Below are 27,014 nucleotides of genomic sequence, written 5' to 3'. Positions count from 1 at the left end.
GATTGGATTGATTTTAATTTGTTTGAATATAAAAACCATCGGATTTAAACTAAGCAGTATAGTTCAAAGATCGTAAGTCAGCTCCATATTTAGAAGAGGATAGCTTCCGCTAAACTAAAAAAATATTTTCGGATTTCACCATCGAAAATTAAATACATTGGGTAGAATGTAAGAACGTAGACAGTCTGAACAAATTGTTTATACAAAACAATCAAGAAATGTCTAATCTTTTCAATTAGTTCTTTCGTTAAGATCAGTAATCGTGAGAAGACAATTCTTTGCATAGATAATTAGTTGTGCTACTTATTAATAATCAATTGTGTAAAGATTATTGTTTTAATTTTATTAAAAAATTAGATTGGGGATATGTAAAAGTCGAAGCTACCCATTTCCTAACTTATTTGGAGGGGGTCTCGAGCGTCCAGCCGAAGAAATGCAAAATAGTGAAGCTAGAGGGTAGCGACTGCTACGGGGAAGAAAGTACCTTGAATAACCAACCCAATGGGGATGTTTGCAAATAGCCAATGCTACAAAAAGGGTAATCATTGGTTGGCAAGAGTACGGAGATGTCAGTAGTACGTGGAGTTGAGCTGACACTAGTCAGTTGGTCACGAGTCAGTTACAGTTTAGAGTTTAGAGCTAGTCACTGGTCGCTGCCCAGTGATGAGTTACAAATTGGATTTTGAATACGACAGTTTTTGGTTGCAAAAATGGAGCCGAGTGAGCTAGACCTTCGTTAGACTTTTTTGTAGTGAGCTGGCTGTGGAGGGGGAGAGTGTTTTCGTCTTACATACCATCTTTGTCGATTTTACGCAGTTAATAAACCGTTGTTTTAAAATGTGACGTAATCACACTTTTTTTTTAATAACGGAAATGAGGTTTCGTCACCGGGGTTTTCGTGGCCCTAAGATGTGCCGTTGTTATTGGCTGAGTATTGGTTTAAGTCGGTGGACTGATGTCGATGTGCCGGATGTTGTAGACTTGGTAACGAGCATAGAGACTCGTGCAGCAGACTGTCGCAACGGCTGTTGAGATTGCAAAACATGATACTGCGAGAACTGAATGTTGCTGTAGCTAGTGCAAACGGCCTGTTCCATTAGCGTGAGTTGAGATCTTGAGTTTGAGCCCCTGTTTATATACAAAGGTACTGCAAGCGCATGGCTGCAGCCTGGAAGGTAAAACCATTTTTGCATCGTCAAAAAAACCACAATAGGTGGTCACCACATAGCTCCCCCCAATGGTTGAGCCTCTCCAAGCAGCATGCCAATGAATGAAGAGTAGCGTGACCGGAATACATCATTTTCCTATCACTCGTAAATACATTACGTTCACTCAATTAGGGTGGTGGAGTACTTCCCTTTACACCTATTATATAACTAACGTAATTGAGGGTCGGGCGGTACTCAATATTTCACCATCGGCCCTCTCACACTAAAAATTCACACGAATAAATACATTACTCTCAACACACGCTAGGGACACAAAACTATCAGTTCTGTATACAACCCTGTTACCTCCAAGAATCGGAACAGGGGACCCCAATACTCTCTGTTGTGCTCAAACACAAACCTCATTTCGGATGGTATTCCTGCGCGTTCTCTTTGGAACCAAGGAAATGCATTCTTCAATTAGGTGAGATACATCGAGCAACTTTTTTTCTACATTGTTTTGGCCCAAAAGTAAGTGTCCGTGTGTCGTCAATCTTGTATGGCCTATCCAGTAAGGATTACCATTCCAAGCGCGTGCCAAATCTTTGGGGTAGTGGGAGTTCTTGATACTTCTCCATCACACTCTATACATATTAGCGGGCGTCGGTGGCCGCAACGGTTTTGACCGAAGTGTTTAACGCGGCGGGTTTTTTTGCAGCTGACAGACGATGCGGTTTCTCTAGCGGTATCGTGTCGGTTTCATCAAAGGAGCCGACCAGTTCCGTTCGTGTCGTTTTCTTCTATTGTCAATTATTATAGAGCACTATATTATGTTATTGTTTATTAGTGCAAAGGACGAAGCACAAGTACTTCTGCTGTTCCTGCTGTACTCCAGATGGAAAAGAAGATCGAAAAACAGAAGAATATGGATTCACCCGATTGTGGGAAAAGGACAGAAAAAAAGACACTTTAACAATTTTCACTTGGAATTGAGGAATCATCAAGATCAATTTTTAAATTTCACTCGAATGACAACAAGCACTTTTGATGAATTACTTCGCATAATTTAATTAATTATTAGACCACATAACTGTTGTCTGAGAACTTGCTTAAGCCTTTTGGAGGCCCACATTTATCTCTAATTAAACCAAACTTTAATAAACGATTATCCACAGCCAGAAGTACATTGAAAGTACATTTGGGATCATGGCAAAGAAGTGGAGCATCTTTCATCGACCCATTGATGTTGATACAGATTTGGTAAAGAATTATCAAAGCGCGTGGTTACTACATAATTTTGTTAGAACAAGATTTGGAGTCCAATTGCACAACGAAGGTGAAGATGACTACCTATGGCAACCAATTTCCACCGATAGCACCAAACGAGGAAATCCTAGAGCGCTATTTGCTAGAGATAAATTTGCAAATTTTTTTACAACAATGCTTAATTTTTGCCAACTTTTGTATTACCTCCTAGTGTCTAATTAATAAGTAAATACACACTGTTTAACATGATAGATATTATATAATTATAAAAACAGTAATAAACTGTACTGCATATTATAAACATACCCAATGCATTCATCCCAATTCATTGTCATTCCTTCCTTTCCAAACTGGATGCAAATTTTCTGAGTACTTGATCGCTGTATTGTGCGGTCTTCAAGCCCCACAGAGCTGGATGCTTCTCTATTTCATTAATTAATTTTTCCAAGTCAATTTTTTGAATTTTGCGAAGAAAAACAATAACAAAAAACAACAAGAAAACTTAGATGACGTCTCGCGTAGTTAGAAATAGTTTAATATGAACTATACATTTATATTTAAAATAATAAATTTATAGAGGGGGCGTTGGTGGCCGCAACGGTTTAGGCGTTGACACGGCGCTCATCACTGAGATAAAGGTACCGGGTTCGATCCATCGACCTGCTTTCAACCCGGCGTACTTACAAATGTTTTTTTTTTTTCAAAAACGCCAAACCCCAAGGGTTGATATGACCTCTGCAGTTGTAAACCCTTAATTACAAAAAAAAACACTACACATTTACGCTAATAAATATATCCAGTCCCAATGTACACAAAGAAAACAAGATGAGATATCTATAAAGTAGGTACTATACACAATAAAACCAGAGTCCTGTTTTCTCTAAAAATCGGTGGCATTCTTACACCCTTTAATCTAAGGGAACACATCGAGCAACCTACCTCTACATGCCGGACACATACGCGATCTTTGGCCAAATGTGTCAACCTCGCATGTCCTATTCTTAGGTGAGGATGACCCCTTTTCTACGAGTCAGATCCTCAGAAGACCACCTATCGACTCTTGATACGTAAGAGTTTCTCTGTCGATCCGATGACTCTGTCCCTCATTCTATCTATCATGCGTGACTGTCAGATGAGTACAGTGATAATGCAAAATAAATGCAGGTTTTCCTTTTCGCTTACACACGCTTCCTTACACGCCAATTGTGTAAACAGACCTAATTCATTGTCTAAGAGCGATTTTCGGCAAATTTATTTCTATGAACTTAAAATTGGGCGAAATGCAGCGCAAACCTCTCGACATATTAATGACATTTGGGGGCAAAGAACCATAAATCCACTGTGCAGCGTTGATGTCAAAAATTTCGTAATGGAGATTACGACCTCAAGAGCAGAATAGGTGGTGGCCGTCCTTTTGCTGTTGACAACGACCGGTTAAGGGCTTTAGTTGAAGCTGTCGTTCGCCATCTTGATGCTATTGGGAAAACAAGGAAGCTCGCCAAGTGGGTTCTGCATGAGCTGAACGATCGCCAAAAGGATCTCAGGTATGAAAACTGTTCAATGATTTTGTCCGCAACAAAATTGATCCGTTTCTCAGTCGTATAGTAAGATGTGACGAAAAATGTATATTACACGTCAATAGATAGCGTTCTAGACAGTGGCTGGATAAGAGTGAAAAACCAGAGGACTTCCGAAAGCCAAGCTGACATAAAAAAATATGGTCACTGTCTGGTAGTCATCTGCAGGACTCATTCATTACAGCTCCCTCAATCTGGGTGAAACCATCACTGCTGAAAAGTACTGTAATGAAATTAATGAGATGGACCGAAAACTGCAACATTTATGTCTAGATTAATCAATCGCAAGGGGAATATTCTCCTTTAAGACAACGCACGCCCACACGTCGCACAACGGACTCTGGCTCTATTTCATGAGCTACGAGGCTTTACCACATCCACCATACTCACCGGATCTTTCTCCTACTGATTATCACTTTTTTTTTAAACATCTCAACAACGTTTTGTGCCAGAACGGTTCAGAAGCCAGAATGACATTGAAAATGCATTTCGGGAGTTTGTCGATTCCAGAGACCCTAGTTTCAACTCTTCTGGGATTAATGCATTGGTTGTTCGTGGGCAAAAATGTATAGAGAATAATGGAAGTTATTTCGATTAAATGTATTTTCTTGAAGTTAAATTGTAGCTTGTTTTTACTGAACATCAAAAACCTGCATAGTTTTTGCATCAACCCATTAGATCGCTTTATTTTTTTTCCAGATTGTTATGAACAGACTAAGCTGCACTTAAGCACTCCAAACTGCATTTAAGTTTGATTGTTTATTTCTGAAAATGATATTACTACGTTTGTGTTTCATGTATTTTTTATTTCTTGGAGGGTTGATTGTTTTGTGTTTATATATATACCTGTGGAGAATAAAAAATAAATTTAAGAAATATTTTATGTATTTAGTAATGAAGAAAAACAATTAAACGCAACCAAGCAGCGATATTGATCGGTTCATCTCTCAACATAGCAACAGCTCGGAGGAAGACGGCCTTCGTAGCAGGGCTACAACAGCCAGTCGATCCAACCCAGAAAACGTACCACTGTAGACACTGCAGAAAGTCAGCATTCGGATCAGTTTTCCCGGCGGGCGGTTTTGTGAAAATCGCTTTTCCGCTTTGGCCGAGCCGGGGGACGTGGCCTGGCGTACGATATTCGTCTTTCCCCCGTCCGCGGGAGACCTGCTTCCTCAGAAGACAGCTCCTCGTGTTTTGATACCTCCCGCAGAGTCGGACAAGAAGCAGTATCACGTACATTTTTCTCTATCCGTTCCTCCAGCCTTTTTTCGAGATTGGCTCCAGTCGAACTTCTCCACCTACGCGGATTTATTTCGGGTTCAGCCTTTTTTCTCGATAACAATTCCGTATTCGATTTTGGACCCGAATTGACTCGAAAATGTCGAACGAGGACCATAAAAGGGATGAGATGATCGTCAATTTTCAAGTGAGTCTGACTTCGTATCAATTTGACGTTTTTTTACTTTTCAAAGCGGAAAGTTTTTTCTTTTCACACGCTTTTTCCGACTTCCTTTGTTTCCGAAAAACGTTAGGAATTTTCCCTTCCTTCCTCTTTTTTCATGTCGAAAATAGGTTCCCCGAGGTTTTTGAGAAAAAGGCTTATCGACTGGACCGAATCAACACCCTACAAACAAAACCCATTCAGCTTAAATTATTAAATTGTTCTCTGACAACATCTATTTAACCACCCTTTATAGATTGTTTTATAATTGAATATATTTATGAGAAACCCTCTCCCCGCGCCCCTCGTCATTTTGAAACATTTCCTTTAAAGCTCAACTGAGGAAAATCGTAAGATTTTCGTCTATGACAGAATTTTGCAAGACGCGAAGCCTGGAAAATCGATGTTAGTGTATGCACTCGGTTTTTATTTTAATATAAACCAATTAAACGACGGCCGATTAAACGCCTCGGTTTTATCCTCTTTATCTCATTATTTCAACCCTTGGACGTTCTGTTTTCCTTTTTTCGTCCCGATTTCACTAATTATTTAAACCCACGGGTGATCCGTTATGGCCGGGACTTGTCACCAAGTTGTTGCTAACAGGGCAACAACCTGTGACTCAAGAATCGCGTTTTACAAAAAAAAAAAAAATCAATATAATTAAGGACCTTTCGTAGCTGTAGTATTAATTAAACAAACTAAACTTTTTACTCAGAAACAGTATACTTGCATCAGATTTATTGAATTTTATTTGCTATTAGGCCTATTCCTATCCTTCAAAAAAAAAAGCAGAAAAATAAGCAGTAACAACATACACCACAATTTAAGTTTTATATAATCGCACAAAACTTCAACATAGCTGGAACATTAAAATTTTGTCAAACTACGAACTTCAATGGAATGCCTTTTATTATTGTAAAACAATCTTTATTTTAATGCTGATAACTCTTGATTATTATTTCTTTTTTGATCTTAGAAAAACTTGTTAAAAAGGTTTATGGAGAGGATTATATTGGTTTGAATAGTTTCTCATCTGAAACATTGGACCAACTTTGTTTGCAGAAACCTTGAATCATTTTTTTTTAATAGTAAACTCATATTATTTCCAACTAGTTACAAATTATGACCTATGACATACCATAATAAGTGTAGTATTAGAAAATATTCCTTCTTGTTTTTGATTGTCATCTCAGAAAATAATTTTAGAGCAATAATAGTCATTATTTTTATCATGTTTCTAATGCAAAATTGCCAGTAAACCTGATAGAAGGTATTTTTATTGTTATAAATACATTTGCAAAAGTTAATTTTCTTTTGTTGTGCCAGTTTTGTTCATGGCAGTTTTTCACTTTTTCCTATGACACCTACTTCACGTTCTTTGCTACCATCTCCATCTATTTACTTCTGCCTTATAATAACAATGTAGGAAGTGCAGATTTGAAGTTATTACTTTCATTGTTAACTCAGAAATAAGGTACATAGCTATAACATTCATAGTTTTCATCATGTTTTTAATGCAAAATTGCCAGTAAACCTGATGGAAGGTATTTTTATTGTTATAAATACATTTGCAAAAGTTAATTTTCTTTTGTTGTGCCTGTTTTGTTCATGGCAGTTTTTCACTTTTTCCTATGACACCTACTTCACGTTCTTTGCTACTACCTCCATCTATTTACTTCTGCCTTATAACAACAATGTAGGAAGTGTAGTATTTGAAATTATTACTTTCATTGTTAACTCAGAAATAAGGTACATAGCTATAACATTCATAGTTTTCATCATGTTTTTAATGCAAAATTGCCAGTAAACGTGATGAAAGTATTTTTGCAAAAATTCTTAGCCCTTCCATCTTATGTCTTCATGTTCCATATATTATTAGAATTGTTTTATGTTAGCTCAAAGCAGGTGGGTGTCTTTTTATGAGTTAATTTTTTTCCTTGACTTACTTGACTATTCCTGTCACTCACAGTGGAGCACAAATCTCTTCCATCCCTCTCATTCACTTGCGCTTTCTCTTGGCCTTTCTTCACTACTTCCTGGCTGTCCTAAGTTCCTTTCTCAGTGATCACCTCCACGTTTGCCTCAGTCTCCAATCTTGCATTGCCCTTGTGGATTCCACACTTGGCACTTTTATCAACGGAGCTATCCCTTTTTCTCAGCGTATATCCTATATATATAACCATTTTGTTTTACATATTTCAGTATGTATGGAAAGCAGGCTCATCCTTTTCCAGAACTTCAAAGCAATTTTGCTTACATTGCTTATTTATTTAGGCCACCATATTCCAAGAATCGGCTGCAGGCAGTGGTTCACAAAAGCCTGGAGAGCAGTTGTCACGGTTTTGGTGACTTTCCAAATCTCAGTTCCATATAGTAGGACAGACTTGACATTCATGTTGAAGAGCCGAAGTTTAGTTTGCTCCTGGAAATGGTTTTGTTTCTCCATATCAGATATAATTGTATAAATACACAATTGGGTTTCCTGTATTTTACTCTCTTATCGCCTTAATCTAGTTAATTCTTCCCTATGGCATTCAGTATAGGAAGTGTAATATTAGAAATTATTATTTACTGTTTTTGAATGTCATCGCAGAAATAAGTTTTGTAGTAATGACAGTCATTGTATTTTTAATTTCAAAATTGACTAAAAACCTGCTAAATATTACTGCTATGAATTTACAAAATTTTCACCGCTTCAATATTTAAAACAAAGCTCTTTTGGTCTTTCGGTCTATTTACTATTGTAAAGTTTGACATTTGTTGATATCATTTTATTTCCTCAATCCAAAATTAACCCTCAAGGGGATCTGTTAGTACCAAAAATAAATTCTTATAAGTTGTTTATCATCTTGATCTAGTTCCAACTTATGCACAACATTGAGTATATTTTCTATTATTGTAGGAACATCACACTCTTGATATTTACACCCAAAAATGATTTCCATTTCCTGCTTTGTCAGCATTTTATCTTGTGTGGGGGTTGTTTTTATGGCACTAATATATATTTATTTATTTAGTTTTCCTTATAACCCCAATTTAATGCCAACTTAATTACAACTTGCCCGTTCATCTTTGAAGTATTTGGTCATGTGAATGTAGTCAATAGTTCTTTTTTGATTTTGTTTCTTTCCTTTCTGCGGTTTTTTTTTTTTTTTTTTTTTTTAAACAAACCATGGACAATTTTAAATTTTTACATTTAGTAAAAATATGACTCGGCACCCCGAGGGTTGGTCACTCTGCTGTTGCGAACCCTCGTTAAAAAAAAAGTCATGAAACTTTTTAATTTGATGTTTGAGTGAGTGGGTTTTATTTTACCCATATTTATTGTAAAACTAATTGCATAAATCTGTAAATAAACTGTCATAACTTCTTATTGCTTTGTTCCAGTATCAAATTAGTTATGACAATCAGTTTCCTATTTCTATAAAATGTCAGATCGGTATTATCGAGATAAATCTTTTTTGATTTGTTCTTTTGACTGTCTCTTATATGGATTAATTTTTTTTTAAAATTTTAGTAGGTATGTTTTATGATCACCTTAACATTTTTCCTTGAATAGCTTTGACATTTGGTTTCTAGCATAAATTGACTATAAAACCTTAAGAAGGCTATTCCAGCAATAAAGAAATTGACATCTTTTGTGAAATTTCTCCATATCGGGTACAGGGTGGTGAACCTGTAATTTGGTCGTTAAAAATCATTTTGGTCTACCTACCTTTGCTAGCTTGGTCTGACAAATGCATTTCAGCATTTTGTTATCTTCATTTTAATTCTGCCTATTAATTATAGTTGTTTAGAATTGAAACGCTTTCTTTCCAAGTGAAATATCGCTAACTACATTTTTATTTTTCCCAACTTCCGAAAATTGGCGTCGCAATTTGTATTTGGATTGCTGCCACATATAAAATCGATTATTATTATATTTTAAACCAGAAAATTAATTTTTTTTTTTTTTTTTTTTTTTAACTATGCATATTAGCCATGTGACAATTCATATATGTGTGTTCAAATTTTGGGGGGAGGGTTATTGTGAAAAAAGGGCCAGTGGCGACGGTGGGAATCGAACCCACGACCGCGGCGTGAGAGTCTCTCATGCTAACCACTCGGCTACCGCGGTCCCCCAACAGAAAATTAATGTTTCATTAAAATATATTGTAAAAGTGGATCGGGGATGTGGTCCAATGATTGGAATTCATTGAAATTGTACTCGATAATTATACACAATTTTTTCAAATTAAAAATTTGTGTCACAGGCGGGATTCGAACCCACGACCTTCAGCTCAATACACCAATGCTCTAACCACTTGAGCTACTGTGACTTCAATCGCCCATGTCATAAACTTCTCATTTCGACTCCTTGTTTATGAGAAGTTTGTAGCATGGGTGATTGAAGTCATGGTAGCGCAAGTGGTTAGAGTAGCGGTGTATTAAGCCGAAGGTCGTGGGTTTAAATCTTGACTGTGACACAAGTTTTTCATTTCGAAAAAATGAAAGGGTCCCATTTTGTATCTTTCTGGCTTTGGCTTTTCCTATTTTAAGTTTTCCATTGATGATGAACTATGTAATAGCTTTAACAGGCTCTTAGAAATCGTCAGTCACCTTGCGTACTGCCAATATTGGTCTATTGTGCAATCTCCAGCATTGTATAGAGTTCTTTGTTAAGCTTAAGGCTTCCCACCAGACCCCCAAAGCATTAATGAGTTCTCCTATGAGCATCTTTCTGACATTGGCTTTTCCTCTCCCAGGAATTAATCTCAGCTTGCATAGGCCTTCGTGCCAACGGAGCACATGTCCACACATTTCTTCATTCTTTTCCCATATTATGCACAGGTTTGTTTGTGCTGCTTCTAGTCCTCCGGAGTCTGCAGTATGAAGGCAGGAGTGCTACATTGATAATTATGCCCTATGCTTAGTAGTTATTAGTTCTGCTGTTAGTTTCAGCAATTTTTAATGAATTTTTTGTCATACCTCTGTTCTGGAATACATTCCGATTGAACCAAGAACTTATTCCTAACCCGTTGTCTAATGGATGTACATTTTTGGCAAGTGGATATGTTGCAAAAGGGTTTAAGGCCAATAGGTGTACTCATCAAACTTTACTTGGCCAATTTATTGCTCTCCTTTTATCTCCTCTGTTCTGTTTGCCCTGGTACCCAAACAAGGAGTATTTTGTTGTTTTCTCCAATGTCTATATGGTCTTAGTGCAATTCCAAATGGCTCTGGTTTTTACTACCGATGAGGTATTCGCCTTTAGTTTTCTTCGTACGTTTTATGCATTCAAAAACCTTCTTACAACAACAGTAGCTAAATTTAATGCTTTCATATTTTGGATAGTATCTAAAATAATGGAAAAGTTGTTATAATATTTTTTTCATATTTAATCATTACTATTTTGTAAATAAATGTCTTTGAACCTTAAAATTTTTCTTTCTAGTGTGTCCGTCAACTTGTATTTATATATTATTTGAGGAAATAATAAAAAATGCTAATTGTTTTTATATGTCTAGAGTTGCACTGGCATAGAAGACATTGCTGAAGCAGTACGATTACTAGAAGAAGCATCCTGGAATATAGAAGTAAGTACTCCTGTATTTATTGTCCTTTCTCTTGAAGAGATTTTTTAAAATAATAATATTTATGTTAAGAAAGCCTCCTAATAAGCCCATACACCCCACAGACATCCTCTCAGATTTTCCACCTTTCCAAAAGGTAATCTCTGTGCCACAATCACCCCTAAATCCTCCAAAATCTACCTAAAAAATCAATAATGTATATTGCAACTATTTACAATGGAATGCTTTGCACAACCTATTTCCCCATGCAATGGAAACTAATAACTTTAATAGCCCTAATATCAAAACCACACAAATCCCCCTGTGCACCATCCTCTTATAGATGAATAAGTCTCCTTTATTATTTTGCCAAAAATCTTTCAACATCTCCTTGTTAAAACACTAATTACCATATTCGAGTCCGAAACTTAATTCCTAACCATCAATTTGGATTCCAATCCCTCCATTTTTCTGTTCAGCAGTGCTTTAGAGTGTCGACACGATAGCCTTGGCTCTAGAAAACAAACAATATTGCTCAGTTTTATTTCTGGACGTTATGGAGGTATTCGACCAAGTGTGGCACCCTGGCCTCCTTTACAAGTTAAAACATCCCCTCCCTCACACATACTACCTCAAGTTCTTTCTCTTGGATCGATATTTAAAGTAAGAATTTATTTTTCACCCATCACAACAATCAAAGCTGACGTTTCACAAGGAAGTATGCTAGTTCCAATCCTTTATACCATCTACACTGCTGACATACCTAACCCACTTACCCTAACTCTTTCCTCAACGTCCCACCCATATAATACTCCACATCATCTAAAATGTCAATGGCCTCATGACCTCCTATCTTAATCCTCCTAACCTAAATAAAAGAGTTTTAGCACTGGCTGGTTTCCCTCCCTATTGCCTCCTGTTCTGACAGATTGTCAGACTTGTATATAATTATCTATACTATTTGCTCAATGTATATTCCTTTTGTACAGATAGCAATAAATAAATAATAAAAATAAAATTTTCCCTTAGGTTGCATTGAAGAGGTTTTTACCCGAAGAAGAAGGACATAATTTTCACTCGTCAATAACTAATTGCCAGAATTCTAAATTGAGAAATGGTATTCCACTCCCTATTATAGAAAGATTTGGCGAATTTCCATCTACATCTGATCCAGCACAAAGGCTACACCTGATAGAAGTCTTTATCCACTATAACGGAAATGAGATGGTTGACTTTAGAGTTCCAGATAGCACCAAACTAGGTAATAACTTTTGTCTTATAAAACTCAAAATGGGTATGTGGAATTGTGGGGAAGCAAAATTAAAAAATTAGTTTACCAAAATGTACAAGATTTTACTCCCAACAGCAGAATAAATCAGCAATTGATACAACATGAATATTCTCCTTTATTACATTCATTTTTGGGTAAAAGTAACATTACCAGGAGTGATTTGAAGTTATTTTATTTATTATAATGGTACAGTTGTCATTTATAGTCAGGACAAGCAAATGTGATAATTAACACCCTGAAAATCAACACGTGATAATGGAAACCTAGCAACAACGACACTCCCTCACATTGAGCCAAACAATCTCTCAGAGATATCTCGAGTTTGTTAGTGCGGTGTAAGTTAGATTTATGGATCAAGTAACTAATAACATCAGATAGTTTCCTGTCTTTTCATTTGAGTATGAGTATTCCATGCCAGACTTTTTTCAATGTACAGTCCCAGGTAGCACACAATATCTGAATTTTGAATGTGTCTTCTGTTGGCATAAAATGTAAGTAGATTTTCTGATGGTAAAGTTGATGTAGGTGGATTTAATTAACTTTTAACCTCCTTTTGTGAGACTTGAGAAGCTTTAAATGTTGCTGGACGTTATGACTAGCTAGGAAAGGATCATCAGTATAAGATAACAGGGTGGCTGTGTCATCAGCAAAATAGCATATAATATTGTTAGGAAGAACCGTTGTATTGGCTGTGTTTATTGTGAATAGGAAGAGCCCTAGGTTGTAGCCCTGGAGGACACCCCAATGGGAATATATGAAGAAAAGGCAATCCCCTGATAGATGCAGCAGTGCGGATCTTCAGATAAAGTTCAAGTATTAAAAGATATGTAAAAAGAAGCTTCCACAACAAACCAAATTGCCTTATGTCAAGTTAATTGTTTTAGAAAGAGCTTTCTAAGCATTTAAAACTTGTTTTGCTTCAGATAAAATAAATAGATACACCATCATAAAATTTTGTTTATTGTGTCAACTGTTATATCACCCATTTTGACCTCAATATTTTTTTTTTAATTTTTACTTTATTATGTTAAGAAAAAAATTAAAAATACAACAAATTTTGTGTCTATATATTTTCTGCTTCACAAAAATACAATCTTTGTTTATGATTTCAGCTGACCTGAAAGAAATAGTCTTCTCCGAAACAGGATTTAGCCCAAGTTTACAAATCCTTAGCGGTTGGGCTGCAGAACCTGACAATGACAGTATGACATTAGCAGATTTAGGTTCACCAGCCAAATTACACCTTTTTATGATTGCAAAACCAGAACCTTCAACTGCTTACAACATAGTCCATATTGAGGATGATGATGAGGAATTCATCGCGCAAGAATCTATGCCTACTGATACTCAAACTGCAGAAGCGTAAGTACTAAATACATCCTTTTTACCATTTGTTATTATTAGAAAAGTATTTTTCTATGATGTTTATATATATATATTTTTTAACAGAGATATTACCATATATGCAAGGCGCTTGAAAATTTTCGATGAAATAAGCAACAAAAGTTACCTCTTGATATTAGATCTTGATACGCCAGTTGGCACCGTAAAGGCGTACACAACATACATAACTGATATACCTCTTGCCAATCAGGTCTGGACAGGTTGGCCTGCCCGTCCAAATATTGATGATGATACTTGGATTGGTATACTTCCTCTTTCCCTGCCTTGGCACCATTTGAAAGTGAGAAGTAGCAATGAAACTCCCAATATAGCACCGTCAACAGTAAGTTTGAAAATTTCAGATCTCTAATTGTAAAGATTTTGATCTTTGACGGTTAACCTTTCTGGGATTTGTGGCGAGTTATCTTGTTTGAGCTTTGAGGCTCCCCATGCCTTGTGACTTTTTCTCCCATTTTGAGAATGATAATGGTGGCACAAATGTTTTGTGTAGAGAAACATTTTTAATAAGTTTTGAGAACTTGAAAGCATAACAGTTATATACCTGATAAATTAAATTGTAATAGTCAAGACAAGAATTACATCTGCAGTTATTTTTAATTACAGATTAGTTATATAACTACATATGTAGCACTCTGTACTACTATTTCTTTCTTAAACTCTCTATTGTTTTATTTATTCAACAACATAGACATTACAACTCGCATGTCAAAGTACTCATTGATCAAATATTTTTACAGATTCATATAATTTTGATTAAAAAAAAGAGATTCATCATGATGATTAGGTATTGTAGGTTTATTGCTTTGTACATGATAACCCCGATTCATTTGATTTCCGAACATAGTTGCTTTAGATAATATTTTGTCAATTTTTTTCGCATTTTTCCCAGATGTGTATTGATCTGACCGGCGATACCGACAGTTCACCTGAAGACTTTGAAGACGCTTCGGAAAGCTTCAACGCTGAAGATGAAATTTACATTGATGACACCATCACACCAAGGACTGAGCCTTTAAGTAATTGGTTTATATTTACTAAATTATTTGGTGTATCTTATAAAAAAATGAAGAAAGCTAATAGTAGTAAAGTGCAATAACTGTACTAGTTTTTTAATCTTTAAAGAAGAGGCGGTAATCATGCATTTGTATGAACCTGTTTTGATGATACTAGAGGGAGAGGGAGAGAGATGCTCAATACTTTTATTTATTAAGTGTTACAGCATAGGACATGTATGTCCTTTCTTCCTGCTACTGCCCCTAATTATTTAAATACATATTATCTCTTGGTAATTCAATTTAAATATCAAGAATACAAAAAATTATAATTCAGTGGAAACAGCAAATATAATATAATAATAAGTGGAATATATTAATGTAAGCAAATATAATGATGGTATATGTATGTAGTACTAACAGTAATGATAATTCAGTGAAGATTAAAAATTAAATTAATAACCATCCCTTCCCAAGTGGTTACCGGTTCAAGTCAAAAGTATAATAAATTAACCTGAAGTTACATAAATTGTAATAAATAAAATAAAAGGTAAATTAACTAAATGTGTTTGTCATTTTATTGGGTGACAACAGATAGCCATTACTTTTATTGCACTTTCATGCTTCACTAATCCAAATAAACCAGTAGAAAGGCAGTTGTACCATCTCAAGTGGTTGGAAATTGACCATGTGATACAATCATTGATGGAATTAAAATGTTAAAACCACAAGAAAAAGGATAGGCGGCCAAACTTAGCATTTCCATATTTTCTCTTCTTCACTGAAAAACATTGAATCATGAATATGTAATCTAACCTCTAACCTAACCTAATCTTCACACTCCCAACAAAGCAAAATCGATGAAATGAAAATGTTCATACAAAAACAAATTATGATCCAGCCCAAAAACATATCAATGTTAACCCAGTAATGTTTAATTTAAACAATATTATATTTATCTTTAATAAATTAATACAAAGTCAGATAAGTAAATATATTATCAATGTCTTTTAGTTCCTGATAATGTTGAAGATGAAACAGCCGGTTCAGTCCATTTTATTGACGGTTTTACTCTAAGGTATGGCCAAACGTCTCCCAACTTTTTACCAGGATCTTTGGAAGATGCTATTAAAGAATCCTGTATGAAACCGGCTAAAGAGGTTATTTATTATATTTTATTTATTATATTAAGAATGAACTCATTTTCATAGATTTATCATCTAAATTTAAACTTCACTATCAAATAGCAATAAATGGATCATCTGTGCTTATAACATTTAAAATGGTTAAATTATTATGAAAACACTTTGTTACAAATATGCATATTCTTTAATTTCTGTATTTTAGAGAAGAATGTTGGCTATATACTTGCATCATGATGGCAGTGTATTGTCAAACGTTTTTTGCACGGAACTTCTCTGTTCTGAAACTGTCCTACAAACTTTTGGTAATTGCTTCCTACTTTGGGGCTGGGATTTAACCAATGAAGCCAATAAAAATATGTAAGTATATAACATTCAGGTGTAGTTTTGGGAATGTCAGATCCATTCTTATTAATTTATTGCTTTCGTTCATGTGGTCCCCATTTTAGAAATTAACATAATGAAACAATTCTACTGTTAATTTATTTTCAAAATCTATATCTTTTAACCTCTTTTCAAAATCTATATCTTTTAACCTCACGTTTAAAAAGACAAAGCAATGGTTAATCAATAAATAATCAATTCAGTGGTTATACAAATGCTCATGAAAATCTTAGTTTACCATGTTTATTACAGCACCATTCCAGAACGATGGAATGGCCCTTCCTTATATATATCAACGTCGTTTCAGAATGATGCGCCTCGTCTAGAAAACCCTGCTTTTCTAAACTTTTTGGTTTTTCCTCTCTTGAATCGAGTCACTTTCACAGGCCCTGTAGTATCACTTTAGCAACATTACTCTAAAGATTATTTTTCAATTTGACCTTTTGCAATATATTTTACGATTTTCTGAAAAAAATTTTTTTTTTCTGTAATAGGTATGTTTTTTTTTATCACGTCATTGTGAAACACATTTCTCTTGCTGGTAAACCTTTTTCTTTCCAAAAAATACTTTCATTTGAAGGTATATTCAAGGACATCATGTCAAAGTGATCTTTGTTCATCATTTTGCTCCCTCACGGTTTCTCGTTTATTATATTTCTATTAATCATAAATAATTAGTAAATGGGTAAGTATTTTGTAAATAACTTAGTAAATAATTGTTAATAAATAGTAAATATGGAAATAATTACTGAATTTGTAAATAATTGTAATTTTTGTCACCACACATACAGATTTTATTTATCTTAATAATATGCTTTAAAAACATCTTTTATATGTAAATTTATATGAAACAATAGTTTTACAATTGTGTTTAACTATTTGTAGTTATCACAAATAAATTTGACAAGTAAGTAAAAAATTTCAATTAAATACAATGTAAATAACAGTTTTTATTCATTTATATACTACTTCTGCTTAATATGTTTTAAATTTATTAAGGGTTAGTAAGTAGAAATATACAATTAGTCAATTTTTCATAATATACAGGTGGGTTTATAAATAATGAGTGGGCAAACATTAGTATTGATGGTTTGTCTAACCTGGCCTTCCACATATAAGGACGTTGTCCCAGAACAGCTGCCCAAAAATCTAAAAAAGGCATTTTTTTAAGCAAAATTTTAATTAAATGTCATTTATGAACATGAATAGATTTCAAAACTAAAAACAAAAATGTCTGTATTTTGGGAGTCACTCAAATCAGTGCCATGACGATGTGTTTAACTTTTACTACAACTGAAAGTTATGGAAATGGACTTGGAATCTTGTAAAAATTGATGTGAAATTTTTCTAGTTATTCATAACTTAAATATACCACTGTTGTAAATATTTATAAACTTTAGGTTTTTGGCCTCTGCGATGAAAAATCTTGGTGCCACAGTAGCAGAAACTGTAAGAAATATGAATACCGAGCAGTTACCAGCACTATTAATAGTTACCAGGAGCCGATCCAATACTGAGCTTTTCAATGTTATTTATGGTATGTATTTCTTTTCAAGTTCAAGTGATAACTTTTTCTGAGAACTTTTATTTATTTATTGTGTGAAATGTAAATGCTGATGCTTGTTCCTCCTTGAATCTATGTTTATAATCTCAAAAAGTGAGAGCAGATAAAATCTAGTTGACAAATCTAGAAACTTTTTTTTATATTTATTGCCCTTATATTTTTTTTTAACAATAAAGTTAGCACATAAAACAAATAGTACATATTAGAAATGTTAGAAAATATATAATATTAAGATTGAAATTTTGAAATCGACTACATTAGTCTATATATTGCTTATTTTCTTTTTCTTTTTTCTTATTATTTATGTATTTTTTAAGGTAACATTGGTCTAAATGATTTTTATGCTACTTTGATTCATGCCGTTGATATGTACTCTGAGTTACAAGAGAACGAAATTAAAGAAGAAGAGGAAAGGGCAGTACGACAACAAATAAAGACTGAACAGGACCATGCCTTTCAACAGTCCTTACTTATGGATAGGTGAATAAAATTTATACGACAATTAATCTAATTATTTCTTGTTGTTGTGAAAATGTTGCATATTGCAAAACTAATTATTACTCTTTTAATTTTGCTGTTCATTCAATATTACATTTAAGAAGATATTTAGTCATTTTATTATTAAAGTCTACAATAAAATAACTACTATAAAAATAAATACTACTTAATTTAGTCATTTTATATGGATGATTAAAGTGAGGGTTAGGCTTAAAGTTTACAAACCATCCTGTTTCTTCCTCAGTATATTGCTTATAATATAAAATAAAATCTGTATTTTCAAATCCATTTATTAACTCAAGAAATGATCAAATTGTCACTATTGTTTTTATCATTTTGTTTACTTGTGTTATAAATAAATATCATTTGTCTTAAAATATTGTTGTCTTAAATTTATCCAAATTAAAAAAAAAAAAAATTAAGCCCAGTTATATTGTCATAACCAAAAATAATTTAATTTTTGTTTGATTAGAGCGAAAGATGAAGCCAAAAAACAGAAACTTATGCTTGAAAGCCAAGAAGAAATGCGTAAAAAGCAGGAAAAGGAGGCTGAGGAAAGGATGAGAATTGTAAGTATTTTCAAACAATTGGTTAATTATTTATTATGTATGAATGTGTGAGAGAGAAAGAAACTGGGCAACTCATGCTTTGTACTTGCATATTTTTTCTGCTTCACTGAAACGTAAATATTTACGTTTGTACGTTTGTGCATTGAGATGGGAAGTTAGTGTCCGAGTGGATCGAGGTCACGATAGCTCAAGTGGTAGAGCAGTGGCGTATCAAGCTGAAGATGGTGGGTTCTACTCCTGCTCATGCCATTGACTTTTTTATCTCAACTAAAAACCTTAATTAATTGTAATATATTAATTGGTCAAGTGGACCACAAAATTAGTGAATTTAGTAAATATTTACATTCAAAATCTTGGTTTTATTTGTTTATTACAGGCATCGTTCCAGACCCTTCCCTTATATATCAATGATTAGGTTTAATAGGGTAAGGGTTTAGATTAGGTTAGATAAAGTTAAGGACACAATGGTTTCAGCTAGGTCAGATAGAGTAAAGAATAGGTAAGGTTAGGTTCAGGGCCAGTTATGCTCAGCTAGCAACAATACATGATAATGACATGCCCAGAAATCAAGGATAAAGTTAGAAATTATATATTAATATGGATGTGATTTGGACTGGATACCAAAATTTGTTAAGGTAGGGTTAAGTTAGGTTAGGTACAGTGGGGGTTAAATTTGGTTAAGATAAGGCTACGGTGGGTAAAGTTACATACTCACCTTACATTACCTTCCCTAACACATTTGGGAATCTAGCCCAAAGCATATCCATGTTAATATTTTGTTTCTAAACTTTATTATTTCAGGGATTTCTTGGCCCGCCAATTTTCACATGTAGACACTTGTTGAATTTAACCTGCCCTTAAATCCAATCCAACACTTACCCTGTTACCTAATCTATCCTGCCCCTAACTTAACCCAACCTGTTTTTTTATTTTTTTTAAATTTTTTTTTTAAACCCAAAACAAATCCAAAAAATAAATAGGGTTATTTGTAATTTATTCTTACTCTATTAATTTTAATTAAAGTAATTGATATATTCTTGTTAGTTGGATAAAGCAAAATATAAAATACAAAAAAAATGTTAATCCTCATTTTTAAAAATGTATTTACTTAGGAATAGTTTAATTTGGTTTACATTAAAATATTATGTTGTAATTAATATAACGACATAATTACATTACTTAGTTTGAAATAAACTACAAAAAATATGAGTGTCCTGTTCTGATACTACCCAACGAAAATGGTGTAATTTTACGAGCAAAACTATGAAATAAATTAATTCAATTTTATGAGCAAAACCGTGTAATAAATTGTTCCAATTTTATGTATGTACCGCCAAAGCGAGTACAATAAATTGTTAGTTAAATTCATTATATCAAAAAATTAATGATGATGTGATTAATGTGTGGTGGTTAGTGACCGTTAATCGATAATTATTCAGAAATCGTGAGATGCGATCTGGTGTGATGTAGGTTTCAGAAAAACATTTTCTTTATCGTGCCAACGTTTCGATCTTTATTGAGATCATCTTCAGGGCCTGGGATTTACAAACATTGTTTACATTTAACAAATACACATAGGATGTGGAAAAAAGTGAATTTATACAATGCAAAATATATTTTTATAGTTATTCAGATTCTACACGACACGCAATAATGGCACAATTATACAGAAGACAAACACTTTGAGTGAGTAGAAATACTTTGATTGAATATACAAATATATGTGTAGAGATTAGTGACCGTTAATCGATATCTGAATAACTATAAAAATATAATTTGCATTGTATAAATTCACTTTTTTCCACATCCTACGTGTATTTGTTAAATGTAAACAAGTTTGTAAATCCCAGGCCCTGAAGATGATCTCAATAAAGATCGGAATGTTGACATGATAAAGAAAATGTTTTTCTGAAACCTACATCACACCAGACCGCATCTCATGATTTCTGAATAATTAGTTTTGATTAATTTTCTACCAAACCATTAAAATTAATTTTTTAAATAAAAACTAATTAATTTTTAATCACAGTTAATTTGGTTTATATTAAAATAAGTATGTTGTAATTAATACAACAACAATAAAACATGTAGTTTGAATAAAAGTATGAGTGAGTGTCCGGTTCTTTTGTCTTCGACTGAACTCGATGCGACCCGACGAAAATCTGGACAGTAGGGATCGTATAGTATCGGGTAGATGTGCACGGGGGTAATACAACCTTTTGGAAAATTGGAGTTTGCATTTGCGTCGGGTAGCATCGGGTAGCGTTGCATGGCCTAGCATCGGGTAAGTGTGTTCCTGGCTTTAGGGATGTCAAATAATCTTTGAATCTTACTCGATTGTATGTAATGAAAGTCATCACAAATGTATTCATTTTAATGTTTATAATATTAGCAGTACATTAATTAATTAACTGTCGGCATACTGTAAACCTGAAACCATCTATATTCTGTGTCATCATTGTTTATTCTCTTTTTATTATTGATTATCAAAAGTTAACATTTTTACTATGAATTATTTTGAAATAATGTTTTAATCCAAATTCACCCAATCACACAAGCACACAACGCATGCCTATACGTCTGATGCAGTACATGATATTATTATTTTATAGGAAGAAAAGAATGCTGTTTTAGCTATTTTACCACCTGAGCCTGAAGAAGATGCTACAGATGTTGTCAAAATCAAGTTTCGAAGGCCAACCGGAGATACTTTCGCTAGAAGATTTTTATCTCATGATAAACTTGAGGTAATTATTTAATCCGATTCCATGTTAAAAGGTTTTTAAAAGTTACAAAATATTTTATTGGCCGATTTTGAAATAATGACACAGTAACAGGTTTGCATAGTAAATTTAATTACACATTAGAAGTTACTTACAAGGTTAAGCCGGTTTGCGAAAATATGAAAGGTTCGTCCTGTGTGTAATATCTTTTGACCTAGTTTTCCCAAAAAAAGTTTCATTAAAATCAATGATCTCATGTCCATTGCCTCACACATGTTAGTATATTATCTAAATGTAATCGACTGTTTATGATATATAATTCTAATAATTGTTTCATATTGGTGTGAATTTCAGACTGTGTTTAATTTCCTCCTTGTAGAAGGATTCCGAATCAAGGAATACAAAGTCTTGACAAGTTGGCCAAGGAGAGATGTAAGTGTATAAAAATGTAATGTAATATATGAAATATTTGTTTTTGTGTTTATTTTGCCTAGAAAGTTTGAAAGACATGCTTAATTAATGTTGATAATATTTAGTTGACTGCATAAATTTGCACGGAATGAGTTAATTAGTGTTTATCAGTAGTATTTCACTTGTGTTGTCAGAAATCATTGAAATAATGATTAGTTGATTTACAAAGAATAATTAAAACAAAATATGATAATTTTCCTAAAACAACAGGCTATTAGTATAATACTAATATGTATTATGTACACATCCAAATAAAATTTGAACAATTGCCAATTAATTGTTTTCTTTTTTAAATAAATAATAATATTTGCAATAGTTGTATCATTAATGCAAGTACATATTTTATTGCCTGTTTAGAAGGTAATATCTGCTTCCAGGACGAGGGTGTGAGGGGTAAACGTGACCAAAGTCTCCTGCTGTACCTGGTGACCAGTTTTAACTCCACAATTCCTAGTTTTCTACTATCCTACATTATATGCCATATCCATAACCATCATATCTATCATGCATATTCCATAACCACCCTTTCCAAATACAAATTTCCCCTATTCTCTTGTTTTGGGCATTCCAGTAATGAGGGAATGGGAGGTGTGTCAGTCCACCTCAGTGGCATTCCCCACAGTTCATCTAGGGTTAGGAAAGATACCTTCTGATCCAGAACCACCAAATTACAAAAACATTAAACATTTTTGAAAAAAAATTGAAGTTTCAGAATTATGCGGTAACATTGTGGGCTGAGGCTTCTGTAATTTATTTAATTGATTTGTAATACCACTCCTAAAATACAGGATTTTTAAAGGCAGTGCTTTACAAGGAGACTTGTAGCAAGAGTGTCAAAAACCCTGTATGAGGAAAATTGAGTAGGTCCTCCAGGGAAGTAAATGTGGACGTGCTCTTCTGGTTGTTCTCTGGAACATTGCGATTGGGTACTCAATGCACTGTTCAAAAAAATATATGACAAAATCATTGTGGAAGAAAAACTGCAGGATTTCTGTTTTATAGAGAGGGCCAGTAATGTCCGTTTGATGATTGTCGGCTTATAACTAACTAGAAGTATTATCAACACTTCTGGAGCACTTGAGCCATAATTATTGCCATTAGTTGTTTTATATTTATCATTATTTATTATACTTAAAAAGTTGAAAAAAGCTCTAGTGCCAAAATGTGGTGTTTGTAAGTATTGAGACCTTTTAAACAATCCATAAAATGCTAATACAGTCGTAAGTTAATAGTGCCCAAATATAGCAAAAAAATAGACACGATGCAAACTTCTGGAATCCTGGTTTTCAAAACCTGTGTTTTTTATTCAGTATATGTACTGCCAAAGAGACTAATACTAACTCTAACCCTAATCCTAACCCTACCCCTAACTTATCCATTCTTAACTCTAACCTAACCTAATTCATGCACTCTCCCTGGTAATGTGAAATCTATGTTGCAAAAATTGTCATGCAAAACAATTGTCTATTAGCAAAAAAAAATTTTTCTAACCCTAGCGCTATCCTACTTAACATAATCGTAACCTAACCTTTCCGAACCTGCCCTAATTTTAACCTAAACATTCCTAGCCTAACACCCATGCATTTTATTTTTACAAATATTTCCTTTTCTACTTCGATTAATATTTTTGTAACCCCAACCTTACCTTTCCTAGCCTAGCCTATCTAACTTAATCATAATCCTATTCCTAACCGTAACCTAACCCTTCCTTACTACCATATTTTAACCCAACCATTCCTAACCGAATGCAACCCATGCACATTCCCCTCCAGTAATGCGAAATCTCTGGCGTGAAAATAGTTTTGCAAAAAAAACTAGCATGTTATTGGGCTGGTGCAAAAATAATGTAGCTTTTATAAAGACAGTCAAAACTATTATTAATTTTCATAAAATAAAATAAATCTGAAATACTTTCCATCACAATCTATACATCTTTGCCAACGTGTAATAAGCGCTTTTATTCTGCTGACATAAATCATTATTTCGAATCACAAGTCTTGGAAGGCATTTTCGGGCTCACTGCATTTCTAAAAATGTTATCCCTCTAGCAAAATGTCTAAAAAAGTGGAAGTCTGTAGGCAACAGGTACCCACTTTTCAAGCTTCTTTACTTTAACAATTTTTTCCAGATGGCAAACAACAGTTGAGTGGTTGTTTTATGTGACTTTTCTTCAATCAATGTTTTAAATCGGTCGTCATCCACAAAGGAGGGCTTACCACGACCTTCCCTGACTTTGAGATTGATATGTCCAAGACAAAACCACTGAAACCATGCACGCACTAATGCTTCTCTCCCCCTAAAATGTATTGATGTTATGCACAATTAGGGTTGCACTTCACCCAAGTTAAATTCATACAAATAAATTTGATGAAAATCTAATTTAGACATATTTAATTTCACAGGTCCTCACTCTTATAAAATTCTATGTAAACTAAAACCTTTTGTATAAAAGATAACAATTAAAAGTATTTCTTATAATCCATAAATTAGATTTGAGGATTTAGCTTTGTTTACATGAAGCACCTAAGAAAATAAAACAAATTTTCAAAACCTGCAAAGTTGTGCACCAACCCAATGCAAGTACATTTTTATTTTATTTTTACAAATATTTTCTTTTCTGCTTTGATTATTATTTTTCTAACATCGACCCTACCTTACCTAACCTAACACAAATCATAACCTAGTGTATCTAACTTAAGCATAATCCTCATCCTAACTGTAACCTAACCGTTACTAACCTACCCTAATTCTAACCTAAATATTCCTAACTTAACTTAACACAATCCCTCCACACTCCCCTCCAGTAATGCGAATATTTTTACAAACAGATATTCCTTTCAATATATTTCAGATATTATATACAAACAGATATTTCCTTTCCTTTCGAGTAACACAAAAATTCATATCTGTAACTGAAAATGGAATACATGGGTGTTTTGTCTAATTAAGCATTATTAAATCAGTGTGTTGAAATAGTGTGGTTTACTCAATTGACATAGCTTATTCACATCTGTTTAAAGCTATTATTCAGGCAATAAAAATGTGAATGACGGTTAAATGTTCCTAACATAAAAATGAATCAATGTACATGTCCTTGTTGAAAAAGTACTGCCCTTTCGTTTTAAATGAGTTTGAAAATATTATGCGTATTCTTTAAATGTTTTCAGATTTCCTCTTTCACTGGATCGACCACATTAAAAGATTTAAATCTTCATTCGCAAGAAACTCTAATCATAGAAGAACGATAAACTGGGAAAATAAGGAACTTTTACATTATAAATTCTCCTAAAATCAGTGCTCGAATCGGATGGGTTTATCCCATGATGACATACTCGCATTTATTTTTGGAGCATTTCTCTCTTTTAATTTTGTTTTGGGGCAGGTCCATTTCATTTGAGTTCAATAAATGCACCTAAATATGGATATGTTGTGGATCTATTATCAATCCATAAAACAAAATAAATTTTTACAATATTATTTATTATTTTGTTTAATTAGTACAATTTTTAAGTACTCTAAATTGTTTCTTTTACTTGTTATTATTTACATACAAAATATATGAAAAGTTTATTAAAGTACAGGAGGAATATATTGAATTACAGTTAAATTTTTGTTTTGTTTGTTTTCTTTCCAATTCGAGCACTGTAAATAGCAGGCTGTGTAAATCTTAACTTTTGTAAATGGATTTATGTTTATAATTTTTAGTTTTGTTTATACCATTTTTTTAGTATAGTTAAGATAAAATTAATGTTTCTGAAATGTACACCATGCGATTTAAGAGCATGTCTTTTATACCTTGAATTTTAAAATAAACTCTTGTGTCTAATAAATAAAATAATGTCCCATTCTTTCAAGATTTTAGTCTGAGATAAATTGTTCACTTAAAATTCAGTGATAACTCAAATATAAATGTTAAAAGCAGTTATTGTTAATCTATGTTTCCAATTCGTAGATTTGATGTAAATATTTAAATCTTACATAAATATAGTCATCTTTTTTTATTTATACATATATTTCTTTTTTTGTGTGGCTAATATCCTAAACACTTTAATGTATAATTAATTGTCTGTATGGTTGTGTTGCTAATTACATATAAAACACATTAAATTTTATTTCCTCTTTTTTTGTTCTGGTTATTTTCATTTTTTTTATGTATGTTGGATGTTATAGGAAATTACTGTTTTTTTTCCAGTAGGTGAAAACACTCAATGCTCTCTTATTTCAAATAAGCTCCATTATTAATAATAACGTAATAAAGATTTTATTATTTTATTATCTTTTCATTGTAAGCTGCTTAAATGTATAAATGTTGTGAAAACTATATGATTTTCTACATTTCAATGTTTCTTTATTTTACTGGAATGGCCAATGTATAGGCCAAATGATAATATTTGTGTATTAAAAAAAATATAAAAATATAATAAAAAAAAATAAAAAAAGGATCAAAGGTGTTAATAAGTGTACTCAATCTGTGTGAAATAGTGCCAGCAGCAGTTGATAGGAAAATTTAGTTCTTTCCCGGTAGTTGGTAGATTTAAAATTATTTCTGTGTTAATTAACCCCTTCCATTGTACTGATTCAATTAACTTTTATGACGCCCATTGAAAACATGTAAGCAGGGTTGGACATGTTTTATTTATGATTATTTATTTATTTATTGCATAGTTTTTGTAAAAAATAATTTTTATTGCCCTTAAAGGATTTTAATAAATATTGGCTAATAACATCCCATAGTGATTGTAGGATATAAACTGTACCTTCTCACACTTACTATTTAACAAAAAAAAATTTTTTTCTTAGATATTCAATTTTTTGTAGGGCAAAGCAACAAAAATATATTTTACTTAAAATACTTGCTACAAACAAAATTCCTCTTTAAGTTTACAAAAGGATAAAAAATAGGGCTTTTTTTACGTTTTTAAAGTTGGCATAATATTTTAGCCTCAGTGAAACGTGTGAAATAATGGAGTGATTTTTCCTCTTTTT

The 27,014-nt window shown here is 33.2% G+C and overlaps 1 protein-coding gene across 2 annotated transcripts; it reads left to right on the top strand.

Moving 5' to 3' along the window:
• Nucleotides 1-5,160: 5,160 nt before the first annotated feature.
• Nucleotides 5,161-26,037, top strand: LOC106669209 (FAS-associated factor 1-like). Of its 2 annotated transcripts, none has more exons than XM_014398525.2 (14): nucleotides 5,161-5,420; nucleotides 10,946-11,014; nucleotides 12,020-12,251; nucleotides 13,394-13,643; nucleotides 13,731-14,007; nucleotides 14,578-14,701; nucleotides 15,692-15,837; nucleotides 16,025-16,179; nucleotides 17,604-17,740; nucleotides 18,085-18,247; nucleotides 18,738-18,834; nucleotides 21,447-21,581; nucleotides 21,912-21,989; nucleotides 25,196-26,037. In XM_014398525.2, the coding sequence occupies exons 1-14, from the start codon at nucleotides 5,373-5,375 to the stop codon at nucleotides 25,274-25,276; spliced, it is 1,992 nt and encodes a 663-aa protein (XP_014254011.1). In that variant the 5' UTR covers nucleotides 5,161-5,372; the 3' UTR covers nucleotides 25,277-26,037. The 2 variants fall into 2 exon arrangements, with proteins under 2 accessions (XP_014254011.1, XP_014254010.1); XM_014398524.2 differs by having other exon boundaries at nucleotides 5,165-5,420; nucleotides 14,575-14,701.
• Nucleotides 26,038-27,014: the final 977 nt, after the last annotated feature.

Source organism: Cimex lectularius, unplaced genomic scaffold, assembly GCF_000648675.2.
Source record: "Cimex lectularius strain Harlan isolate CLEC.00 unplaced genomic scaffold, Clec_2.1 scaffold28, whole genome shotgun sequence".
NCBI classification, from domain to species: domain Eukaryota; kingdom Metazoa; phylum Arthropoda; class Insecta; order Hemiptera; family Cimicidae; genus Cimex; species Cimex lectularius.
Note: the sequence above shows the minus strand (reverse complement) of the source record. Positions and strands in the feature narration are given on the sequence as shown.